The sequence below is a fragment of the Lutra lutra genome, chromosome 14, assembly GCF_902655055.1.
Source record: "Lutra lutra chromosome 14, mLutLut1.2, whole genome shotgun sequence".
Lineage (NCBI taxonomy): Eukaryota > Metazoa > Chordata > Mammalia > Carnivora > Mustelidae > Lutra > Lutra lutra.
The window spans coordinates 79,104,097-79,127,005 of record NC_062291.1 but is presented as its reverse complement, the minus strand read 5'-3'; the positions used below and the strand labels follow the sequence as shown (position 1 = coordinate 79,127,005).

At 51.4% G+C, this 22,909-nt stretch overlaps 1 protein-coding gene across 18 annotated transcripts in view; it reads left to right on the top strand.

Moving 5' to 3' along the window:
• The first annotated feature begins 2,990 nt into the window (after window positions 1-2,990).
• Window positions 2,991-22,909, top strand: part of FGFR2 (fibroblast growth factor receptor 2) — a 102,929-nt gene continuing 83,010 nt past the window's right edge. For 7 of the 18 annotated variants that reach the window (XM_047702407.1, XM_047702405.1, XM_047702404.1 and 4 more), the window contains exons 1-2: window positions 4,952-4,970; window positions 7,268-7,559. In XM_047702407.1, the coding sequence (XP_047558363.1) occupies window positions 7,391-7,559 (169 nt within the window). In that variant the 5' untranslated portion in view covers window positions 4,952-4,970; window positions 7,268-7,390. Of the gene's footprint in view, window positions 3,326-4,949; window positions 4,971-7,267; window positions 7,560-22,909 lie in introns of those variants that run through there. The other 11 variants (XM_047702412.1, XM_047702410.1, XM_047702409.1 and 8 more) reach the window with 4 other exon arrangements.

The following is a 22,909-nucleotide window of genomic DNA, read 5'->3' as shown; positions in this document are numbered from 1 at the left end:
CTCCGGACATTATTGAGATGTAGCCTAAAGAATGAAATTCATACTTTCCCAGTGAGCTCAGGACATTAGAAGGGCTTATTAGCACTTAATGCGAGTGGCCTTTATTCATCTAACTTTTCTATAGGGCAAAGGAACAACCACCCATTAAAAAACAAATTATTAAAAAAAAATTCTGAATCTTTAGAGGAGTATGGCCCGTGGCTGCAAGGGCTCCCACCCCTCCGACCGTTCCCCTCCCTTCCCTTCCCCTGCCCTCCCATCCCCTCCCCTCCCATAACCGATGGGCTAGTGACACAATTTGTTTCTTGAAAGTCATGGGGCATCGGAGTTCTGGTGTCCTCATTTTTCTTCCTTCCATTGATGTATCATTACTAGAGTGAAAGAAAGAAGGGCGTCTCGAGGGCTTTTGAAAAAAAAAAAAAAAAAGGTGGCTACTCAAGACATTTTTGTAAAGGGGCGAAAATTGTGAAGAAAAGGGACGCCAGTGGGGGGTGGAGGGGTGGTGAATGTGGCCTTGTCTGGCGGTCTTTCCCCAGAAACCTGGTGCTGGCGTTGTAGTTCAGTGCAAACTGTCACCTTTAGTTCTTGCTGGCTTTTCTGCCCTTGGCCCTGAACCTCAACAGATTGGGGCTTATTTACCTATTCACACTCGGCCGGGGAAGCTCATTAATAGGGTTATTAGCAACACCATTCACGGGAGGCCATTGACAAAAGGGGTTCCAGCCACTTGAAGAGGGAAGAGAAAAAAAAACTGTCCAGAGATTATTTTCTCATTCAGAAGCCTCACTGGTGTGAAAGCTTTCCTAGACCCTCTGAGATCACTTGAAGCCTAAATATGATGACAGAATTGGTTTTTGTTAAAAAAAAAAAAAAAAAAATTCCAAACATGCCTTTGCTTCTCTCAAAACTGAAGAAGGTTGCTGCTGTGGGCCTGTGGGCCTTGCTCCCTTAAAAACGGGAAAACTCTTACGGGAATAAGGGTCTCGTGATGGATGGGTGTCTTTTCATCCCTCGAAAGAATCAACTCTGCAAACTGCACTTGGACATGAAAGTAGGTGTTCTGATTTGTCATTTTCAGCGGAAGCCTGCCTTTTTATTCAGTGTGCGTAAAGCTATTGATGATCGGGGTGAGGGACGATGGCTTCCTGCACCAGTAATTTATGTGAGAACGTGTTAACAGCATTTTGAATGGCTGACGGATATGTTGCAGGACGGGAAGGGAATCTGTCCTGAGACACTTGAGTTTCCCCTTTGGTGGGGAATATAAAGATGTTAAGTGCCAGGACCTGAGCGGGCAGACATTCAGCCCCGTCTCTTTCTGTGACCCCAGGTCTGACGACTTGAAAAAGGTATTGGTGTGTCCAGAACCTTCCGGGTGTGTGAGCGGATCTGGGTGTGTGAGCAGACTGGTAAGATGTCAGTTCATGAAAAGACCTCTGGACCGATCCAGGTGAAAAGACTTGACCAAACACATACGCCAGCACTTGGACCAATAATTTTGGTTGAGAATCTATTCTTTTTGCTGTGAGATTTCCAAAATAGAATTTCACAGCCATTTGCCTGAAGCATGTCAATGGATTTGATACTCCCAGCATGTAAGTCATTTCATGAAAGTGTTCTGTGATGTATCGTGAAGAAAAATTATTTTCTCATGATGCGTGGCACCTTCAAAAAAAATTTTTTTTTCGTAAATGTTATTGAAGTGTGCTACGTCGGTGACCCAGGCGCAACTGCATTTCTCAATGCTGCAAAAGTCGATTTTCCAGGTCAGTTTTGTACTCACTACTCCATCTATCTTCAGGCCTCAAAAGCATTCTGAAGCACTTCAGGGTTTAATGACCTTTTCTAAAGAAAAATAATTAAGGTTTTTATCTATATTGTCTTGGACTTAAGCACAACAACTTAGGAGCTGGATGAGTGGGGAGGAGAGAAAGCATATTAAAAAATAAATTACCCCATTGCCACAGCCTCCCGAGAAAGGTAAATGGAAAATACGAACTTAAACCAGGTGCAGCCTGGCATTCAGTTGAAGAATCTGATTTTGCGGTTGAAGAATCTGAGATTCAGGAGGAGGAACTGCTTTGCTCAAGGCTACACAGCTATTTATAGCAGAGTCTTTAGAATCTTTCTAATTTCTTTGGATTACTCCAGATAGAATCACTAAACAACACTTTTTTTTTTTTTCTTTGTCGTTGCCGTTTTTTGACTTTCGGGAGGGGAGGCCGGATTCAAAGTCAGGCTGTGCCCATAAGCGGCTGTGTGGCCCTGGGCCAATGACTTAACCTCTCTGCTCCTGTTTCCTTATCAGAAAGTGGGAATAGGACCTTCTGCGGGGCGGTTGGGGCCGAGGAAGAATAACCTGCTCGGCGTGTCCTGCCCAGAGGAGGACCTCCAGAGATGCTGGTTTCTTCCCTCACCGCGGCTGTTTTGCAGGACAGAGAAGTGCAATGTCCTGCAGACCTTCTCATCCACAAGTTTCAGTTGCATTACCCCTACCTGCCCCCGCCCCCCGCCCCTGCCACCCCCACCGTGCAGACGCTTCAGGGGCAGGGCAGGCAGGCAGGTTGTCATTTGTTTTCTGCCTTGAACTAAAACAACGAACGCGATCAGCCGGCGCGCCGTCGGTCTGGGTCCCCCAGGGAAGGAGGGGGCGGTGGCGCGGGGCGAGGCCGTCGCCGCACGTCTCGGGGCCGGCGGTGGCCGCGGTCTCGGGCGGCTCGCGGGCGTCGGGAGCCGCGCGGAGTCGGGGCCGCCGGGCGCGCGGCGCTGATTGGCAGAGCGGGCGCCGCCGTCCAGGAAACGGCTCGGGTTTCAGCGGGGGCGTGACCCGCGGGGAGGGGGCGGTGGCGGCGGCGGCGGCGGCGGCGGCGGAGAGCGCCGCGGAGAGCCGAGCGGGCGGGCGGCGGGTGCGGAGCGGGGAGCGAGCGAGCGCGGCCGCCACAAAGCTCGGGCGCCGCGGGGTCTGCGCGCGGCGTAGCTGGCCTGGCGCGGCGACTGCTTCCCGGGCTGGCGGGGCCCGGGCGCCCCGAGGCCGCGGCTTTCCAGGGCGCCCCGAGCGTTCGCAAGTTGCGAGCAAAGTTTGGGGGAGGAGACGCCGAGCCTGAGTCCTTTCTTCCTCTCGCTCCTCAAACCCGAGGGCAGCCGGCGGGCGTCATGCCCGCGCTCCTCCGCAGCCTGGGCTGCGCCTGAAGCCTCGGAGCCTGGGCGCAGGCAGGACCCGAGGACCACTCGGTTTCCGAGTTTCCCCCGAGTTCGTCGCTTGCTGCATCCCGACTCGCGCGGGGCGCGGGGACAGACCGGCGGCCGCGGAGCGTTGCCATTCAAGGTAATCGCCGCGTCGGGTGCCTCGGGGAGCCTCGCCCGCCGGGGAAGCTGGCGCCACGGGAGTCCGGGACGCCGGGGGCACCCATCCCCGAGCGGAGGGCGCGGGGGACTGGCACCGTGGAGCCTGTTCCCCCTCCTCCTTCTTTGGCTGCGTAGGTGATGGGGGAGCCGGGTGCGTGCTGACCGCGGCCCCTCGGGAAGGTCTGCCTCTACTTACACCCCATCCAGATGCTGACATCTGCCTTTGGCGCTGACACCCCCTCCCTGTCAAACTCCGGCCGGCGCCGTCCCACGGGCCGGCGCGATCCTCCGACCCCAGGGCGGTCAGGCGAGTGGCGGGGCTACCTCGCTGGTGGTTCGGCCCCGCGGGTCCGGGGTTCGGAGGGGCATCGTCGGGGTGCCTCATTCCGGGGTCTGGGGGGCGCTCGCCTGTCCCATCCAGGCCGGGGGTGAGCGGGTGGAGACCCTTCCCCAGGAGGGAGCCGCTGGATGGGACCGGCGACCTCTCCATAGAGGGCTGGCTGTGCTCGGGGGGTGGCACCTTGGGCGGGTAGGCCGCTGGGGTTCCCCGGTTTCAGTAACCGGCGCCCCTCTCCCGCTGCCGCCGTCGGTGCTGGAGGGAGCGCCCCGCGCCTGGGGCTAGGGGGCGAACTGGACCGACTTTTCCCAGCTCGCCGCCTGCGCAGCCGGCAGCCGCTCGGGGGTGTCGAAAGCGCCGGCGAGTTCTAACTTGCGCGCTCATTCTTTCAGCGCCGGGGCCGCGCCGGGGAGTCAGCCGAGGGCCCTGCCAGGCGCTGGCTCCCACCCTCGCGGCCACAGGGCCAGGCTCAGGGGTCCCGGCCGGGCGCGCCGAGTGGCCGCCGCTCCCTTCGAAGCCCCGCTCCCGCCAGACCCTTCTCCGGGCTTGCCTTCCTCCGGCCCAATTCAATAAAACCTGCCCTTAAAAGCAAACCTGCTTTCACACTCGGGGCACCCATTATGTGTTTGGTGTGAAACGCTATCAACATTTAAAACCCCATTGTCCCCCTGGTCCCAAATCCCTGTAAATCTTCCACTGGCCGCGACTCATTTTCATCTGAAAAGCCTGTTTAGTTTGAATAGAAAAGCAATCAGGCGCCCCTCTCCCTCTCCCTGGAATGTCAATTAAAATGCAGATTTCTCTGAGCTCTTTAGCGCCCCAAGAAGGGGGAGAAAAACAGGATATTCCAGGCAAGCAAATGAAAGAAATGCTACAATGGAACAGGGGCTGGTGGTGTTCAGGAGTTCCCCAAAGCTGCGGCAAGTTCTCACTGGCTTGCTAACGTTAACCGGGGCATGGATCGTCGTCCTGGATCAGCCTGTATTTTGTGTTTTTTGAGATTTCTGTATGTTGAAGAATCTCTTCTCCATCCCCCCCTTTCCTCACCCACCCAGATTTGACCCCTGATAGCTCCCTCCATTACTCAGCTCAGAAGACAAGGAGAACAGTGGGGAGGCTTTGAGCTCACTGATAGGTCTGCCCCCTGGGGGGACCCAGGCATCCCAACCTTGCCTGGCACTGTTGACTTTCCTGAGGTAGAATCCACCAGAAACAAAGCACCCAAGTGCTCAGCATGGGTTAGCCGGCAGAGGACAGATAAGCGCTCAGCGATAGAAGCTCCGTTAAGGTAGGACTGTGTTGGTTTGTCTTCTTGGAGTGTAAGGGGGGTTGGGGAATATTTTGGTTAATTGAGCCCAGCACGAACCTGGCATAGGGGCTACTCGCCAGCCAGGCTCCCTTGCTTGTCACTTTGCCTGTCTATGGGGGCAGGCTTGTGTCCAGGTGAAAACAGACCAGGGGAGCAGGTGGCCACGGAGAGCCGTCCATCATAGGGAGGGTGACAACTCCTCCCTGGGCCCAGGCTGAGAAGAGAGTTCCCTTTCAGGGGGAAAAATAAACACGCTGGGGCTTTCACTGAGGCTCAGACTCCAGGAAGGATTATGGTATTGAAGGCAGGAAGCCGGGATTGTGGCCGTCAGCAGCCTGCTGGGCCTGTGTTCCCAACACCGAGCCTCGGGACCTAATTATCCTGCCTAGGAGGTCCCTCCACACTTGTGTCCACTCTGGTGAGGAGCTGTGCAGACCTGCTGCCTTAGGCCTCTGCCTTCCAGAGATTTGGGCAGGGGGAGGCCTGGGGCCTCGAGCTGGTAATGGCTAAAATTCAGGTTTCTCCTGCAAGCTGATGGGATGAATGAATGGTGTGAGATTTAGCTGGTTTAGGTCACTGGCCAGTTTTCTCTGCTTGGAGCAAAGGAGGCCCCTCTGGGCCGGGACAGGTGTGTGATGAGGCCAGGGAAGCAGCCCAGGATGGAATCTGCTAGGATTTAAGATTGTTTAACGAAGTCGTATCAGAGGCAGAACATTCCCATGCATTCTGGAAATGCTTAGTAAATCGATGAGAATGCTTGTGTACTTTCCTCCCACACGTGTGTAGAAATAGATACGGAGTTATCTTTTGAGGCTCTTAACTTCAAGAGGAAAGAAAATTGAGGGGGGGAAAACATCCTTCAAGCAAGCTGAAAATAGAGGGTGTGCTCCTAGGCACAGGCTTTTCTCGCTTGTGCCCTGAATCACACCGTTTCATACGTGCTTTCTTTTGAAGCAGAGGTTTTCTTTTTTCCTTCCCAGGAACTAGTGCAGCATTCTCTTTTCCCATTTTAATCCTTAGTCAAGGCTAGCAGGAACAGTTTTTCTGATGTAGCTTTGGAGAGGCTCAGGCAATGTTGAAGTCTTACACGGCAGAATTTGGAAACATCGAGTTGGCATGCCAAAAATCCAGGCTTTGGAGATTTTTATATTAAAGTTCTCACCCTTACACTCCCCCCTCCCCCCTTAAAGTGAGGTTCATTTGTTTCACCCAGTCTGTGGTTGTTTCAAATTTTCTCAAGTTTGTATATTTCGGTTGTGCACTTAGTCATGGAGGATAATGAATGCACTTAAAGTTATTTGGAATCGTTAAGCTTGGACGGTTCTCTTTGCTTTTGGGTCACATGGGTGCACAGACCAGTGAGTGGAGCACCCTCTGTAATTTCTGAAGTCTTAACTAATAGGTTAGCCTATTGGAAGTTATTGGCCCAATCCCATACCAGGGCAGTAATTTGCATATCACCTTTGTCCTTAATAAACACCTGCCTTTGCATCTGCTCCCTTCGGTCACCAACGCCGTGTGGGCTGAAGACAGTTACGGGGGTGGGGGGGTTGCGTGGAGTGGTAGTGGAGGGGGATTCAGGCTTTGAATGTATTGGCGGCTCCGTTCATTCTCCTGTAAGTGGCTGCTTGGTGAAAGATGGAAATACATTTCCGTATTGGAAAATGAATCCTGACAAGTGTAAACTGGTGGGGGCTTTCTGGTCGCCTTCCTGGGGTTCCCTTTATTTTGCTGGTCTCCTTTCTGGTCCAGTGCTACAGGGAGGGTGGGGCCAGCTGCTCTGCTGCAGCCGCAGCAGAAAGTCTGCACGCAGACGCCTCCACCGTCCAGCTGTCTGAAGCCCCGCTGGCCTAAGAGAAGTTAACAAGGCGGGTTCTGCCAACCCGAGCACTGGTTAACTCGCTTTTGTAGTTGCCCTTGAAACTAAGGTCACGTTGCTTCTGCGTTTTGAGGGCTGCGGAGGTGACAGTGGATGGCAGAAGAGAGTGCGCCTTGCCTAACCGGAGTGGCCGCAGGGAGCTGTGTCCTGGAGCTACTCCTTCATCTCCGTTTCTTAAAAGTATGCTTTCCTCCGATCAGCCCGACACGGCTCGCAGGGCACCGGTCTGGCGGGAGCACCTGGGACCCTGAGGCGTGTGTGCCAGGCATTTGCGGATAATGCCGAGGAACTGCTGGCGCCCGTTCGAAGAGGCTGAGAAACTGTTGTAGCCCACTTGGGTTTGCACCCGTTGGCACTGGGGAGGATTTCACTGACTCGCCGACTCTGTCTCCCCTAGAGGCTGCAGCAGCTGCGGGAGCAGCGGCCAGACCGGCAGCGGCTGCGGGAGCACCTGGGCTCCGGAGCCCACCGCAGGCTGGAGGCGTTGCTGGCAGTCCATGCTCGCAGGCGACGTGTGCAGATGGGAGTGACGTCCACATGGAGATATGGAAGAGGACGGGGGATTGGCACCGCCGCAGCCATGGTCAGCTGGGCCCGCTTCGGCTGCCTGGTCGCGGTCACCATGGCAACCTTGTCCCTGGCCAGGCCCTCCTTCAATTTAGTGGAGGACACCACATTAGAGCCGGAAGGTAAGTTGTTTCCTCTCACCCTTCAGGTCACCAAGTTTGTTTGGGGATGTGTCTGGGGAAGTGGCCCTGAGGTCAAGGCCTGCATTGTAAGTGAATCTTTAAGAGCAAGACGCATGGGCTCTCTGCTCCCCGGCAGGTCAGAGATTGGCAACTTCCGCCTCCTCCAAAGTCAGAGATTGTGTGAGACGCTTCCTTGCTGTGACACTGTGGTTAGAACGGTCCAGTTTGGTGGCTTCTTGGTGTGTGCGTTTGTTTTCCTGCGCTGGCTGAGGGAGGCAGCCGGCCCTTCACCTTTTTCCACTGCCCCGGGGAGCTGTGGGAGGGGACCTCTAGGTGAATGCCATCTAGAGCCTACCTGGCAGGAACAGTCTTACTGGAGGGAGAGTCTTGCTTATGATGTAAAGAATTGGCTATTTTCTGACAAAAGGAGCCACAAAGGGAAATTGCCAACATCTGAAATGCTGACATTTTATTTTCATTGTCTAAGGAGAAAAAGAAGCTTCTGGAGCTCACAGAGATGCTTGATGTTTAATTTTTTTTTTTTTTTTTTTAAGACACTGTAATTCCTAATACCTAAGCAATACATCACAGAAGCTGCAGATTCTGTTTGAGGTAAATTTGTAAGTGACGGTACCTGGGTGTCTTCCACATCTGTGACAACTTCCAGGTCGACCAGGCCACACACTGGTGTTTCAGTTTTAGAAATTTAATTCTAAAGGTAGAAAGCCAGTTGCGAACACTAAATGGGAGCGAATAACTCAGCTGGGCAGGTCTGGAACCTCTTTTCCAGGTCTTTCCAAGACGACAGTAGCCAAGCCTCCACTTGGGGTGGCATTGAAATCTGTCATCAGCCAGGAATATTGGTAGCTGAGTTATTTTTTGAGTGGTAATCCGAGAATAAAATGGCAGATCCCAGCACTCATCGCCACTTAATGAACCTGTTTGCTGAGAGCCCACCTGGTGCTTGCTTTGCTTTGGGGGCCTGCCGTGGTCCCGAGTGGTCTGGGGTCAGTTCAGCTGTTCTGGAAAAGCACCCAGGGCCACAGGCTGGCCGAGGACAGAGAGCCTGGTCAGGACAACACGGGAAGGAGGGCTGCATTCCTGCCCGAGGTGACCACACTGAGAGAGGGGCTCCCAGTGGGACCCCATGCATGGGTTGTGAAGGGATAGGAAAGAGCAACGGCTTTTCTAAAACGGCCCTGATTTTCCCCAGAGCAGTTGTGCTCTAGCTAGAGGGAGGCTGGTGCTGTGTCTCACACAGAGGCACAGAGGCCTCGTGAGAACAGGTGCGGTGATGTCACAGTAGCTTCTCAGGGAGGGGAGTCTGGCAAGAGTTTGTTTCTGTGGACTTACAGGCTCTAGCTACGGTGATGAGGGGACACCCTCCTTTTGACCTGTGCTGGGACGTAAGCACACGTGTGATTTGCAAAGGCAGTACCTTTCTGCGGGGCTTAAAGGGAGAGAAAAGGGTCCTGGTTTCTGAAAGTCAGGGCGTACTTCTTTAATTTTGCTAATAATTAAAATCGATGTGTTTCCTAATTGCTGGTTTTCCCTTGAGTGTGAGGCTCAGCACGCAGCCAGGCAGCTGAGCCAGGATTTCCCACCCGATGTGCCCGGAATGGCCCAGGTTAGGAAGAAACTGTCATTTTTCATTTCGACTCTCAGGGCAGCATATTCTTGGGAGTTTATCTCAGCAGAAAGTGTAAAACGGTCCTGGAGGACTTCTTTTCTCCTCCTTAATTACTGAGGAAAGTTTAAAATATGCAGGAAGAATGAGGTGGGGTAGAGAGGGGCAGAAACCATGGACAGCGATAAAGTGCCCCCAATGGTTCTTTGTGTAAAAATTTGTCTCCAACAATGGGAGTATTGTTGAAAGCAGGTCTTCCCAACCCGGGATCTGGGGCTGCTCTTGGGGATTGGGGGTGGGGTGGTTCGCCAATTCCCCCAAATTATAGGAAATACTTTGCCAAAGTTGTTTGATGCATTTTCCTGGGCTCACAGCTTCAATGAAGTTTGTGTCCAGGGTTGTGAGATGTTTTAAATGGAAGGTGCAGACCCGCAGAGGACTGGCTTTGGAAAAGCATGGGAACCCCCGCCCCTCTGTTTTCCTTCCTGTCCTCCCATGGTTTGATAAGGTGACCTTGAAAGGTCTTCATTAGTGTTGTGTATATTAACGTCCTCAGGAGGCTTCAGGTTCCTTACGTTAAGAGATCACCAGGAGATTCCAGCATCCCTGGGAGCAGAGAGTGGACAGCATGTGGCCTGGTGTCTCCGGGGGACCCAGGACATGTCAGCCTCCTTGTTGCCCGTGAGATGGGCTCACGTGTCTGCCTTGTCCTGTGTGGTCTGGTCCTGCTAGGTGCCACAATGTCAGGAAACGTGGAGGCTCTTGGGGACAGTTGGGAAGAAAGTCGCTCTGTCATGGCGAAGGCCCTTTGTGACTCCAAGCAGCCGTGTTTGCTTTCTGGAGCGTCCGGGCCACCCTGGTCTGTCCTGATCTGTCAGTACCATGTCGGCGACCGATTTGAGTTCTTCCATTGCAGGTAGTTTTGCTTTAGGGTCAGAGGTTATTAGGAAGGTCGGCTAATTCTAGATGAGGAAAGAGTTAGCTGGAAGCCAGTCGATTGACTGGGACAGCTCTGGTTTAGGCCATGGTCCTCCTGCCGAATTTGGGGGAAGGAGGGATGACAGATGAAAGAGTATGTGCCAGTCCCAGCCCGTCCCCTGTGGTTAGTGTAACTATACCTTTGGTTAATATGAGTTTAAGCTTAACCTTTTATTGCACCAGACCCCACCTTGGAAGACTTTCTGGTTTGTTAATTCGGAGGCTGAGCTTAGATGAGGTCTGTTGGGCTGGGCTGGAGGAAAACGCACCCAGGCAAAAAAGAGAGTAAGTTCCAGGAAGGAGCCTGAGCCCTAAGACCGGAGGATCCTTTTTCTGTCTTCTCAGCTTTGTACGACATGATCCTTTATCATCATATCCTGTTGACCATCACATGCCCTTTGTCTTCTGGACACGATGAAGTAGAAACAAACAGTAGGGTTGGATCTACTCAGCTGACTTGAGAAGCAAATAATCTCTAGGGGATTTTAGTTAATATCCCTGATTAAAAAAGAATATTTCCAGTTGGTTGTTCATTGTTGTGGAGGAACGGCTGAAGGCTATAAACTCAGTTATTGATGCGGGGGGGGGGGGGCAGTCCTCAATGCCAAGTACTGTTCTGTTGACTAATATTCCCATTATTTAAAGTAGAGTCAAGCTTGATTATCCCGGGGAGGAGGTACTCTTTCGAGTTCTTGTCACCTACTCTGGTTAATTAAATCATTGTTGACATTAATGATATCTTTGTTTACACCAGCCCAGTAGGAGCTAAAATAAAAGGGCTTTTCCAACCCCAAACCCCTAATTACTTTCCCACCCTCCAGAAAGTGTGATTCTGGAGAGCAACAACCTGGGAAGAATGTAGTTTTCTTTTCTTTTTTTTTTTTAAACCAGTTTTTTTTTTGGCCACCTTCTAAGAGGTGATGCTGTCCTGGACTCATGTGAGTTGGCCCAAAACTCAGTAGCAGAGCGGGTGAGTGCAGGACGCACATGGAGAACTTTCGAAGTTCAGATTTTTCCAGCATGGTTTAAGTTCTTTATTAGAAGTATTGCAAATGCCACAACGCCAGCCACACTCATTTAATTGTAAGTTAAAAGAAGAGAAAAAAAAGAACGTATCCGTATACCAAGAGTGAATGATTTAAAATAATCTTCTGTTTTGTATTATCTGCGTCTTTGTTCCTCAATACAAGTGTTAATATTTAAGAGTCCACTGGACCTGGAGAGTTAGCTCAGGAACAAGAACTTAACTCTGGGTCAGTTAAACCAAATGCAGGCTTATGCAGTTAAATACACAATGAAGTACACACTTTTTATTAGTATATAAAGTATTTCACAATTCAGAGACAGAGAACTATGCTTAATATTACTTCGAGAGTGACAATTTGGCAGGCTGAGTTTCTATACTCCCTCCCTCTGATCCAAATTCAGTGTGTGTGTGTGTGTGTGTGTATGTGTGTGTGTGTGTGTGTTCTGCCTGTTTATTCTAACCAGCCAGAACACTTTGAGTACCTACTATGGGATGAACTCCCTGGCGAGAAGCCAGAAGCGTTTCTTTCCAAGTCCTTCTGACCCAACTGAGGGTGAGAATTCAGATAACCAGAACAATGCAGTGGGTGATGTTTCCAGTATGGGACGGAAGGAAGAATTATGCATTTATGCAATACCCACGGTAGCGTTGAGGCAGGAAGAGTCCTGTTCCCTGTTCATATTCTCCATAAAATGTATCCAGTAGCCTTGCAGCCTGACGTTTGTTTGGATGTTGATTTATCCAGGGTAATTGTTAAAAGGCTACCACCCCAGGGGCGCCTGGGTGGCTCAGTGGGTTAAGCCTCTGCCTTTGGCTCAGGTCATGATCTCAGGGTCCTGGGATCAAGCCCCGAATCAGGCCCTCTGCTTGGCGGGGAGCCTGCTTCTCCCCTCTCTCTCTGCCTGCCTCTCTGCCTACTTGTGATCTCCCTTTCTCCGTCAAATAAATAAATAAAATCTTAAAAAAAAAAAAAAAGGCTACTACCCTTTCTTTGCACAGTCTGGCCTGATTTTCCATTTCCAAGGAAGCTGCCTGATTTTAGTCTTTCAGGGAGAATGTGGGAAATCAGGTTTTGGCCCCAGGTAGGAAGTAAAACTGGCGTGCTACTTTCCACGGTCCTGACTGGAGTCCTACCATGGTGACTTGGCTCGGAAGGCAACTCTGAAATTATTTGGGGAAGTGTTTCAGGTGATCCCACAAATGATTCCGATGCAGGGCGTTTTCTGCTGCTGTACAGAAATTCCTGTGATCTTTATTATTTGTTTTCCTTGAGGAGGGTTGACTTTAGCCTTAGGTTGTTTTTTTTTTTTTTTTTTTTTTCTTTATGATTCTATTTATTTGTCAGAGAGAAAGTGAACACAAGCCAGGGGTGGGTGGCGGCAGGTAGAGGGAGAAGCAGGCTCCCCGCTGAGCAGGGAGCCCGATGTGGGACTCGATCCCAGGACCCTGGGATCATGACCTGAGTGTCCCATGGCTCTGTATTCCTTTTTATCCGTTTGCGGTGTCCACTTATGGAGGGTTCGCAGTGGCTGTGTTTTTTTAGCTTTAATGGCATGGCTTGAAGCAGCGCACCATGCCTTTGCCTCAAGGCCTCTGACCTGCCTTCTCAGTGGGTTTCTTTTAACTGATGGTGACTGTGTTCGAGGCTGTATGTGGCTGAACAGTGAGCCTGATGTAGGAGCCTTAGCTGAAGGGAGCTGAAGGGAGGTGAGGGGGTCTCGGTAGTCGTCCTTCAGCAGCATCGTTGTATCCAAGATGAGCAAATGCCTAAGAACACAGCTTGGACTTGTTAGAGGCTCTTGGACTTGAGATTTTAGTATTTTTATTTATCTTATTATTTTCCTATGTAAGTTCTATTCCCATCGTGGGACTTGGACTCATGACGCTGGACTCGAGAGTCACATGCTCTACAGACTGAGCCCACTAAGGGCCCTGGGCATGAGATTTTAAAGCTCGGTAAAACTCGTGTTCCATTTTGGGGCAACTCTTTTATCTTCCTGTGGAGGCTTGAGGCTTTCTGGCTGCTGTAGAGTCTCCACAAAATGGCCTCTTCCTTCTGCTTACCCAGGTCACCTGGAGTGACCCAGCTGGTTTAGCTCTGGCCTTCTTGAATTAGGGAATGTGTAAAGAAGGAGGTAGGGAAGGGAGCCTGAGGCCAGGCTCTTTAATGAGTCTGGTTGAGCAAGCTGTTGGCCTCTTTACTCTAATGATCCTGTGTGTCTTGGAGATGTCTTCTGGAATGAACAAAGGTTACACTTTTCCCAAGTGTTTTTTTTTTTTTTTTTCCTTTTCTTCACCCCTTCCTTGCTCTGATTTGTGACTACCCCCCCACTTTTTAAAAAAGGTTTTATTTATTTATTTGATAGATCACAGGTAGGCAGAGAGGTAGAGAGCCCGTTGCGGGGCCCGATCCCAGGACCCTGAGACCATGACCTGAGTGGAAGGCAGAGGCCTAACCCACTGAGCAACTCAGGCGCCCCCGTGACTACCCCTTTTAATAGGACATGATAGAGAACCCAAAATGGGTTTCACTGGGCTTCATTTATGTAACTTCAAGCTTTTACCCCTTCTATATTCATGCAAAAGGATATTTAATTCTCAGGATAGACTGGCTGCCCTTGAAGAGAGTATGTTATGTAAAATGGGCATGCTGTAGGTTTTCGCTGATTATGGTTTTGGGAAACTTGCACCATGACGGAGTTGTAAGATGTCGGGTGTGAACTGTTGTCATTTATTCCACTTTGGAATCCATAAGTAATTACTCCCCATTCCGGATTTTTGCCACTTCGTGGGAATATGGTAAATTTCAGATTCTTTTTGTACTGAGTCAGGGACCTAGGCTGTGGCATATTATTTCCTTTAACCCCTTGTTCAGCTAAAGAATGGTAAATTCTAAGTCCTGTACGAATGGAATACATATATGAAATTTCAGGTTACAGTGAATATGTTTTATGAGGAGGTCAAAAACCAACTTATAGGAAAGTTCTGATATATTCAGGAATGAGGACAAGGTACATATTTATTCGTTTGACTTATGTATCACGTTCCCTGGAAAGAAGGAAACTCAGTCCTGAGCTCTGACACCGAGAAACCCTATATGAATTGTCCTATTTATTTTCTAACACCAGAACTCCTTCTTTGTGGTACTAGGGTCTCTCTTTTCACATGACTGTTCACTGTTAAGGTTTTCCATACATGACCAGGTGTCCTGCTTTAAGAATATGTAGACATCATGAAGGCCGTCTTGGCCTTTTGGGTGCAGAGCAGGGTGGAGAGGGGCCTTAGAGTGAAAATAAGGGTCATTGCAGTGACAAGTTTTGGATTTAGCCTTTTTTGAAAACCCTGAATCTTCAGATTCTTAGTTGATGGTGAGATTGCCTCATAGGAGTGTGGCTGGCTGCGTTTAAGGGCCTCCTCTTTGTTCGCCAAAACTCCTCTGGGTTTCCGCCAAAACGTGTTGCATTCTTAGCTGACGGGAGGTAGGTGTACAATTGAATTTGGATCCTAAATGTTCTTAATGTTTCAAAGTTAATATCACTCAAATCTTTAAAGACCAAAAAGCCCCTCTAAAATTAACTTAAATTTTTCATCTATTCCCCCCCCCCCCATAGAAACGAATAAAATACTGAATGGCCTGTGTTGTGTTTTCTGGAGACAGACAGAAGGAACTTAGCCTTGGGAGTTAGGCAAGTCAGGCTTGAATCACTCTCCTCTATCTCCTGGTGCTGTGACCTTGGATAAGATAGATAATCTCTCTGAGCCTCCCTTTATCTAAAATGGGGCTGATAATATCTCCACGAAGGGGGTAATATGAAGATTAAATGCAAATAGAGCCCTTACTGGAGTTCTTGGCCTAGGAGAGGTGCTCAGTAAATGCTACTTTTCTTTCTACCCATCCCTACTTTTTGTCTATGTAAAAATCTGATAAAGGATTTTTAAACATTTTTCAATTTTTTATTTTTTAAAGTCGGGCCGGTGGAGGCGGAGGGAGAGAATCTTAAGCAAGCTCCTTGCCCAGCATGGAGCCCGATGATGTGGGGATTGATCTCGTGACTCTGAGATCATGACTCTGAAATCAGGACCTGAGCCGAGACCAAGAGTCAGACGGTAACATCTGACTGAGCCACCCAGGCACCTCGGTAGAGGATTTAAAACCAATATTTCAGGTATATTTACCCTACCACGTATAACGATAAATCTGATGAGAGGCATTTACATTAATTAAAATAGAATGGGTGCTCTAGGCTCTGGGCTATCCAACCCTTTTTATTTTCGTGGGGTCTTTCTAAGTCTGGACTTCAGGAGTGTGCTCTGATCGTCTTGTTGGTGGTAGTCCAGATGGTTCAGGGTTGACCTGTTTTTCCCCATTGAAGAAACGGGTGGCAGCTCTGCAGTCATGGTGGGACACACACTTTGTGAAGAGCCGTATATTTGGGCAAGGAAAGAGTTTTTCTTTTTGTTGTTGGAGGCTTCCAAAGGGTTGTCATCAGGCCCTGTGAAGAATGGTGGAGACCGGGGAGTGGGGGTTGGGAGCGGGGTTGGGGTGTAGCAGGCTCTGCTTTTGTCCGGGCCATCGTATGTTATGGACATCCTGGCCCAGTTTGCCCTAGTGATTTCCCCTGGGCAGCCTGCTGGGCTTTCCTTGGGGCCAAAGTAGTTAGGCTTCCAGAATTTAGGGAAGGGAGGGAAATTGTGAGGGGACACACATGACTGAGGGCAAGGTGCTGAGCAGTCCTTCTCATGTTATACCCTTGTGGGGTCACTTGATAGGACCAGTGGAGGTGAGAGGGGGAGGGGTCAAGATGGGTGGATGGGGTCATATTCTTTAGCCCATTCCTTGAGAGGATGAGGACGAAGACGGTACCAGGAGCTCATTACCATTAATTAAGTGCCTGCCATGTGTTAGACATGGTGCTACATACCTTGACCTGTATTATCTCTAATCTTCCCTTTCCCCCTCCCCCATTAATTGAGATACGATAGGCATACAGCATGGTGTAAGTGTAGGGTATATATAATGATGATTTGAATTATTTATATTATGAAATGATTATTGTAGTAACTTTAATATCCATTATCTCCTATAGATGCAAATATAAATATAAATATGTATGTATGGTTTTCCTTGTGATGAGAGCTCTTAGGATCTATTCCCTCAACAACCGTCACGTACACGACACAGTGGTAGTAATTGTAGCCATCCTACTGTGCGTTACATGCCTAGTCCTTGTTTATGTACAACTGGAAGTTTGTCCCTTAGGACCACCTTCCTCCGGTTCCGCTCTCCTGCCATCTCTAATCTTAACGACCCAGCTGATCCCAGGTGTTACGCATTGTCCCATTTTATGGAGGAGACTCTTGGCTGAGACTCTTGGAGATGAAATGTTTCCTCCAAGTTAGCATTCCTCCAGTTAGCGTTGGCCCAGGCGTTTGGGTGAATTTATCGGTATGACAAAGATTTATCAGTTGATTCCTTCTCTTTCCTGAGTGGGAGGGTATTTTGTGGAATACTGTACCGGCCCCTCGTTCTTTCCTAAGTCTGTCATGGGACTCAAACATGTAAGGATGCTGCTGGGTGATTCTGTCTCTTCCCCACATATCCACACCTATTTTCCTAAAGCTGTATGAAGAAAAGTCATGGGCAATAAAACCACTCCAAGAATTACCCCTTTGTGATTCTTCTAGAATGGCCTTTGGCAGTATGTAGCATATTAGTAAGGAGCTAACCCTTCTGCTCCTTAGGGAGATGCTGCGAGTCCCAGTTAGCGACCCAGGCTGAGTCACCTGGCAGGTGTGTAGGCAGGTAGGGCAGGCTGGCCTGGTATTTGCCCGTTTTCTGGCGGTTTGCTCTGGCACTACGAAATGTTTGCCTTGTGGGTTGTCACTCTGATAGCATGTCAAGCTTTTCCTCAGCATGTCTGATTTTCCGTGGGGTCAAGACCCACCCGCACAGACCAGTGTACCTGGGGCTACTGCCGCCTGTGGTCATGGCAATGACAGATGCCATAGAAATGACAAATACCTGACCCTTATGATGTCAGAGACCAGGGAAGAAAAAAAATAGTGGGGAAGGAAAAAAATATTAAAGAATGAAAGGTCAGAAGGAACAATACCTACGCCGCGGCCTCTTGGCTAGGAGGGGCATCCCAAGGGGAGGAAAAGGTTGGGGAGTAGAGCATTTTGTAAGCAAACGGAGTTCATTTTGGGTGGTTAAAAGTAATTTCTGGGGCGCCTGGGTGGCTCAGTGGGTTAAAGCCTCTGCCTTCAGCTCAGGTCATGATCCCAGGGTCCTGGGATCGAGCCCCTCATCGGGCTCTCTGCTCAGCAGGGAGCCTGCTTCCCCCTCCCCTCTCTGCCTGCCTCTCTGCCTACTTGTGATCTCTGTCAAATAAATAAATAAATAAATAATCTTAAAAAAAAAAAAAAAATTCTGAGCGGAGCTGCTGGTCCTGGAGGTGAATCGGGGCTGGTTTAGTCTGCCGGGTTCTGCACGGAACTTGGATGGTGACTGCAGAACGCACGCTCAGGGGTCACGGGCGTTGAGAAGGGGGTGCTTGGTGCCGGACGGAAGGTGTTGGCCCAAGGAGAGCCTGCACTTTCCCTCTAAGCCTCGAAGCCTGGTGGGGTGACCACTTGCAGAGCTCGGCAGAGACAGCCGATCGTCGGCACGCTCTCCACACTGCAGCGCAATCGACTTTGACTTTGTTCCCCCAGGTTTGGTTTTTGAAACCCTACTATGTCCTAGGCCCTGTGAGGATAGCGTTTCAAGCCAAAATCAGCCTCAAGTGCTGTTGAGTGGGCAGCCACGGACCTTTGTCACAGAGCTACAGAAGGGAGGTGCCCGTCCCCTTGCAGGGTGCAGGTGCTCTGAAGAAGCTGCCTGGCCGCCTCGCAGGGAGGTGGGAGGCCAGGGTGCTGCAGTGACAGGGGCCGGGGGCCTGTGTGAGGCTGGAGAAGTGGGCTGGGAGGCCTGTGGGCCATGCTGAGGATTTTTCTGGCTACTCCCAACGAGGCAGCTTCCCAGGCCGTGCTTCGAAGGGAGGTGTGCAGCCACCCACCGCATCGGCCCTAGTGGGTACTGCCAGACGTGCCGGCCAGGTGGCTTCCCGTGCCCCTTGGGAACTGTCCAGGGCTTGGTCCCTCTGCTGGCCTCTGTCCGCATTCGCTTGTCACCCAGAGGTGCCCACCCATAAAGGCGGGGCCTGTGGATGGGTGGGCAGGGGGAACTCTCGGCTGCCCCCCTGACGGTCTCTTTTCCAGAGCTGTAGTTGTTTATCAGGCCACTGGGGAGGCGGAGGTACCTGGCCTGGGTAGCGAACACCAATGGTGGGGCCTCCCCCGAAGACCTGGGGGTTCACATAAGACTTCTTCCTTTTCTTGGAGTGGGGTGGGGCACAGTCTTGTGTTCCAAAGGGCAGGTATGCCCTCCACAGCAAGCCAGGATGCTTGGGGGCCCGGCACAGCCCCTTCCAAGAGGAGATGTTCTGGTGTGTTTTGCAAGGGGCTCTGTCTAGAGAAGCAGGATTTCTTGAGTTTGTTTTCAGGAAGGCTTTTTTGTCTATGCAAAGACGTGGCTTAGGGCCTAGGAGAAAGGTTAGGGTCTAACCCCGGTGGCACCTTTCTTAATTTGGAATTTCCTGAATGACTGTGGTTTCAGTCCTGGGGCACAGGATCGCCCAAGGGAGAATTTCCTTTTCTTTCTAAATCACTGGAGAAAAGTGACCCCCCCCCACCCCCCCAGCCCTGGGCTCGGACCTCCCTTTCTCCGTCCTGCCTTTCTTGGCTTGAGGGGCAAAGCCGGCTGGGGACGTGCCCCACCCACCGCAGAGGCTCCCTGCCCCCTCTGACTTTAGGAAACCTCTCCAAGAGGTCATTCCTACCCAGCTGCTTGCTAAAGACCCCTCAGGCTATGAATCTGTGCCTTCAGCCCGAGCGCGATTTCTGCCCTGGCCAGGCCTGAACTTGCTGAGGCCTGTGTTGCTAGATCAAACCCATTCAAATGAGGAGGGCCATCTGTTTCCCAGTATCCAGCTGCTGTCCCTTCACTTGTAAATGGCCGGGATGCTGCTGGGTTGGGGCGGGGGACCAGTCCTGGGACACAGCTGCAGACTCTGAACAAGTGTTGGAGCTGGGGTCCTGCTGAGAGGAGAGAGGTCCAGCCCTTTAAGTCAACTTGCGATTGGTGGGTGCGGCAAAGGGCCCTGAGTTGAAGTGCAGGCTGCGGCTTGCCCTCAAGGAGTCACTCTTAGCCCACCCCCTTTCCCTTTTCTTTTGTCCCTGGGGGCACTATTTCACTGCTTCTGAAAGTTCTTATCGCAGGATGGGCTGGGGGAAAATGTCACAGAGGATCTGGATGTGCTCTGACTTTTCAGGGACTTGTCGGGCAGATGTACCCACTTGAGTATGTCGGGGGGTGGTGATCTGGTCCCGGAGCAGCGGTAACACTAAGTATGGAAAGGTGACTTGCGGCCCCTGAAAACTTGCTTCTGGCCTGTAGTCAGAAGGCTGGCTGTGGGACGTGGTCTCTGGAAAGCAGGCCAGTTTCCCCCTTGCTGTAGCATGGCCCCTCAAGCTTGGGGGATGTGCAGGACATGGGTTGGGCCCCGTGCCCCAGGGGTTTGGTGTTCAGGGATACTTCTGGCATGCTGTGGGGTTGTGATAAGGCATCCTGTCAAGGGAACTCTGCTGGGGTTTCTGTGCCCTGCATATAAATATCAGGGACCCCTGATTTGTGGGATGGATGAACAGTAGATGCTATTTTAATAAGCCACAGGCCTCTTCCCTCACTGAAGTCATCAAACAGGTGTCATCGGTGTTGGTAACAACACTCACAGGACGTTTAGTTTCATTTACGAACATTCCAGAAATCCCCACTTAGGTAACTTACATAGATGCAATGTGACAGATCTACGCATTTGTAAGAAAACCCTGTCTTAAAGTCAGAGGAATGCAAATCAAGGTTCCCATGTGGTTGGGGAAAAAGAAAATCTGCTGCTCAGGTAGGATCAAGCTACAACCCACAGGTAGGAGCCCAGGTCCGTCCTGGCTGGAGCTGGGGTTAGGGGCGCTTTTTCTCAGATGTGCCCCCCACTTCAGGGTTTACAAAGTCCTTCCTAGGCAGCGTCCTGGTTTGTCCTCATGGTGACCTTGACCAGCAGCAGGCCAGCCCAGAGGTGTTTTTCCTGTTCTATAAACCAGGACTCAGGCTCCGCAATGGGAAGGGGCTGCCCACGTCAGTGTGGGTTCATCACAGCAAAACCAGGCCTCAGACTCTTACCCTTGGACACTGGTGCTGAAGCTCTTCCAGTGCTGATCCCCTCTTGAGGAAGGTCCGTCGGAGAGGGCGGGCAGGGGAGCGGACTGTACCAGGCTGTGTATGTACTAGGTGCATAGACAGAGGCTGTAGTGCCTTGGAGATGAGAGCAGTGTGGGCTGTGTTGATGGGAATCAGGAATTTTCACAGAGATGATATCTGAGTTGGGCTTTGAAGCCTGAGTAGGAGTTTGCCAGGCAGAGCAGTAGGACAGGGTTTCCAGGTAGAGGAATGAGTGCCCATGAGAACAGACAAGTCTGGGGTGTGAGGGAGAAGGTGGAAAGGGATCTGGGGCCAGGAGCAACCAAGGCCTTAATGTGGGTGATGTTCTTTGGGGTTTTCCCTGTCAGAGTGGGGAGTGGTCTTTGCTTTTTTTTTTTTTTTTTTTTAAAGTCAGGGTCAGCTTTGCTTTTCAGAAGCTTGCTCTGGTGGTCTGTGGTGGATGATCATAGGGCGGACTGTGGCAGTGGGTTGGGGCCCTCGTTGAGGTCTTCTGGAGAAAAGGTAGGGGGCTTGCTGTGAATCTGCATGTGAGGTCTTGCCCTTGCTCTCTTTTCAGAGCCGTTTCAGAGGGAATTGGCCGGGGTACAGGTGCGGGGTGCAGGTGCGGGGTGCAGGGCCGGGGCCCAATCGGATGGGAGGCAGGAGGGAGAAGCCGGGCTTCAGGGCGGACTTGGAGCTTGAGTCATGTTGCGGGGTGATTCTGTTCAGCAAGGAAGGGCACGTTCTGGTTTTGGGTGGCACGTCTGTAGCAGGGCAGCTGGAAATGGGAGCCCGAGAGCAGGGAGTTGAGCGGCATTGACCTGGAGTGGGTGGGAAGAGCTGCTGAGATGGAGGGGAACAGAGGGCAGGGCAGGGAGCCCCAGAGCCGGGGTGGGATTTGGCACCTATTCGCAGACACAGGGTGTGCAGAAGGAGGAGGAGGTCCCAGGAAGCCAGGAACACCACGGGGCTAGGTAGTTAGGAACTCACACATGCGCACAAGCAGAAAACAGAATGACACTGTAGGGGCGCCTGGGTGGCTCAGTGGGTTAAAGCCTCTGCCTTCGGCTCAGGTCATGATCCCAGGGTCCTGGGATCGAGCCCCGCATCGGGCTCTCTGCTCAGCGGGGAGCCTGCTTCCTCCTCTCTCTCTCTCTTTGCCTGCCTCTCTGCCTACTTGTGATCTCTATCAAATGAATAAATAAAATCTTAAAAAAAAAAAAAAGAATGACACTATAGACGAATAACACTAAACCACGTGTCAGGGCGCCCGGAATATAATAGGAGGCTCCGCTCTGCTGTGTTACGTCCCCATCCTTCCATGCTGAGAACACCGGGTTAGGTGGCTTTCCTTTCTCTTGTGCTTTGTCCGCTGCCGCCGAAGAGCCGAGTTTTGGCTGGAAGGTCTGTCTTCCTGCTGGCGCATCCATTCGTGTTTCGCGGAGGGCGGCCCGAGCTTGATGCTTTCCACCCGCTGTTTTATTCCTGGTTTGCAGGTGAAGAGACAGGAAGTGATGACAAAAAGCTAAGAGGTTTGTTTCCGGGTGCACAGGTTTTAAGTGGCAGATTGGGACTTGGGTCTGTTCTCAGTGTGTTTGCGTCTCCATTGTGTCCTTTTCTGAAGAGTCACTGGGGCGGGGACCGAGATGGGATCAGAGCCTGAATGCCAGGGCACCAGGAAGGGCCTCGGGAACCAGCTGTGGGAGTCCAAGGAGCATCTGATTAGGAAGGTGGCTTTAACCCCTTTATACGAGGAAGAGGCTGTGCCATAGTCAGGACTGGGAGGTGCTGAAAACATTTTGGGGGCTGATGGGGGTTTTCAGAACCGGAGATGATGTGTTGATTTTAGAGGCGACGCCTCTGCAAGGCCACTCCTGATCTTAAACGTTGTGTCGATAAAGGTCCGGCAAATCCCGATGATTCCTTCCTTCCTTTACCTCCTCGTGAAGCTCTGTCCCCCGGCCCCCAGTTCCCTTCCTGATATAGTGAGTATGAAGCCTTCCCGTGGGGAGAGAGTTCCCAGGGGTCTGGGTCAGCCAGCAGGGACACCAGCTGTGCTTCTAAGGAGCCCTGAAGATCTTGAGAAGTGCCCCTTCCTCCCGTGTCTTGCAAGTGTGTTTCCAGAAGGCAGGGGGCTCAGGCAGCCAAGAGCATGGACTCCTTGTTGTATACCAGACCGGGGCTGTGGGCTACTGCGACAGAACTTGGGCTGGTTTCTGCTTCAGATAATCTAATGGCTTGCTTGGGATATGCTTTATGAGCAGAGGGGGCTGACTTTGGAGGTTCTCACTCAAGCAGAGCTCCTGGGGACTTGCGGCAGAGGGGGCTGTTTGGTGCCTGTGTCCTGGGGATCCGTGGAAATTCTGCTGTCCTGAACATGAGGGTTCGATGCAGGTGTCGTGACCAGGGAGTAAACCCTCCTT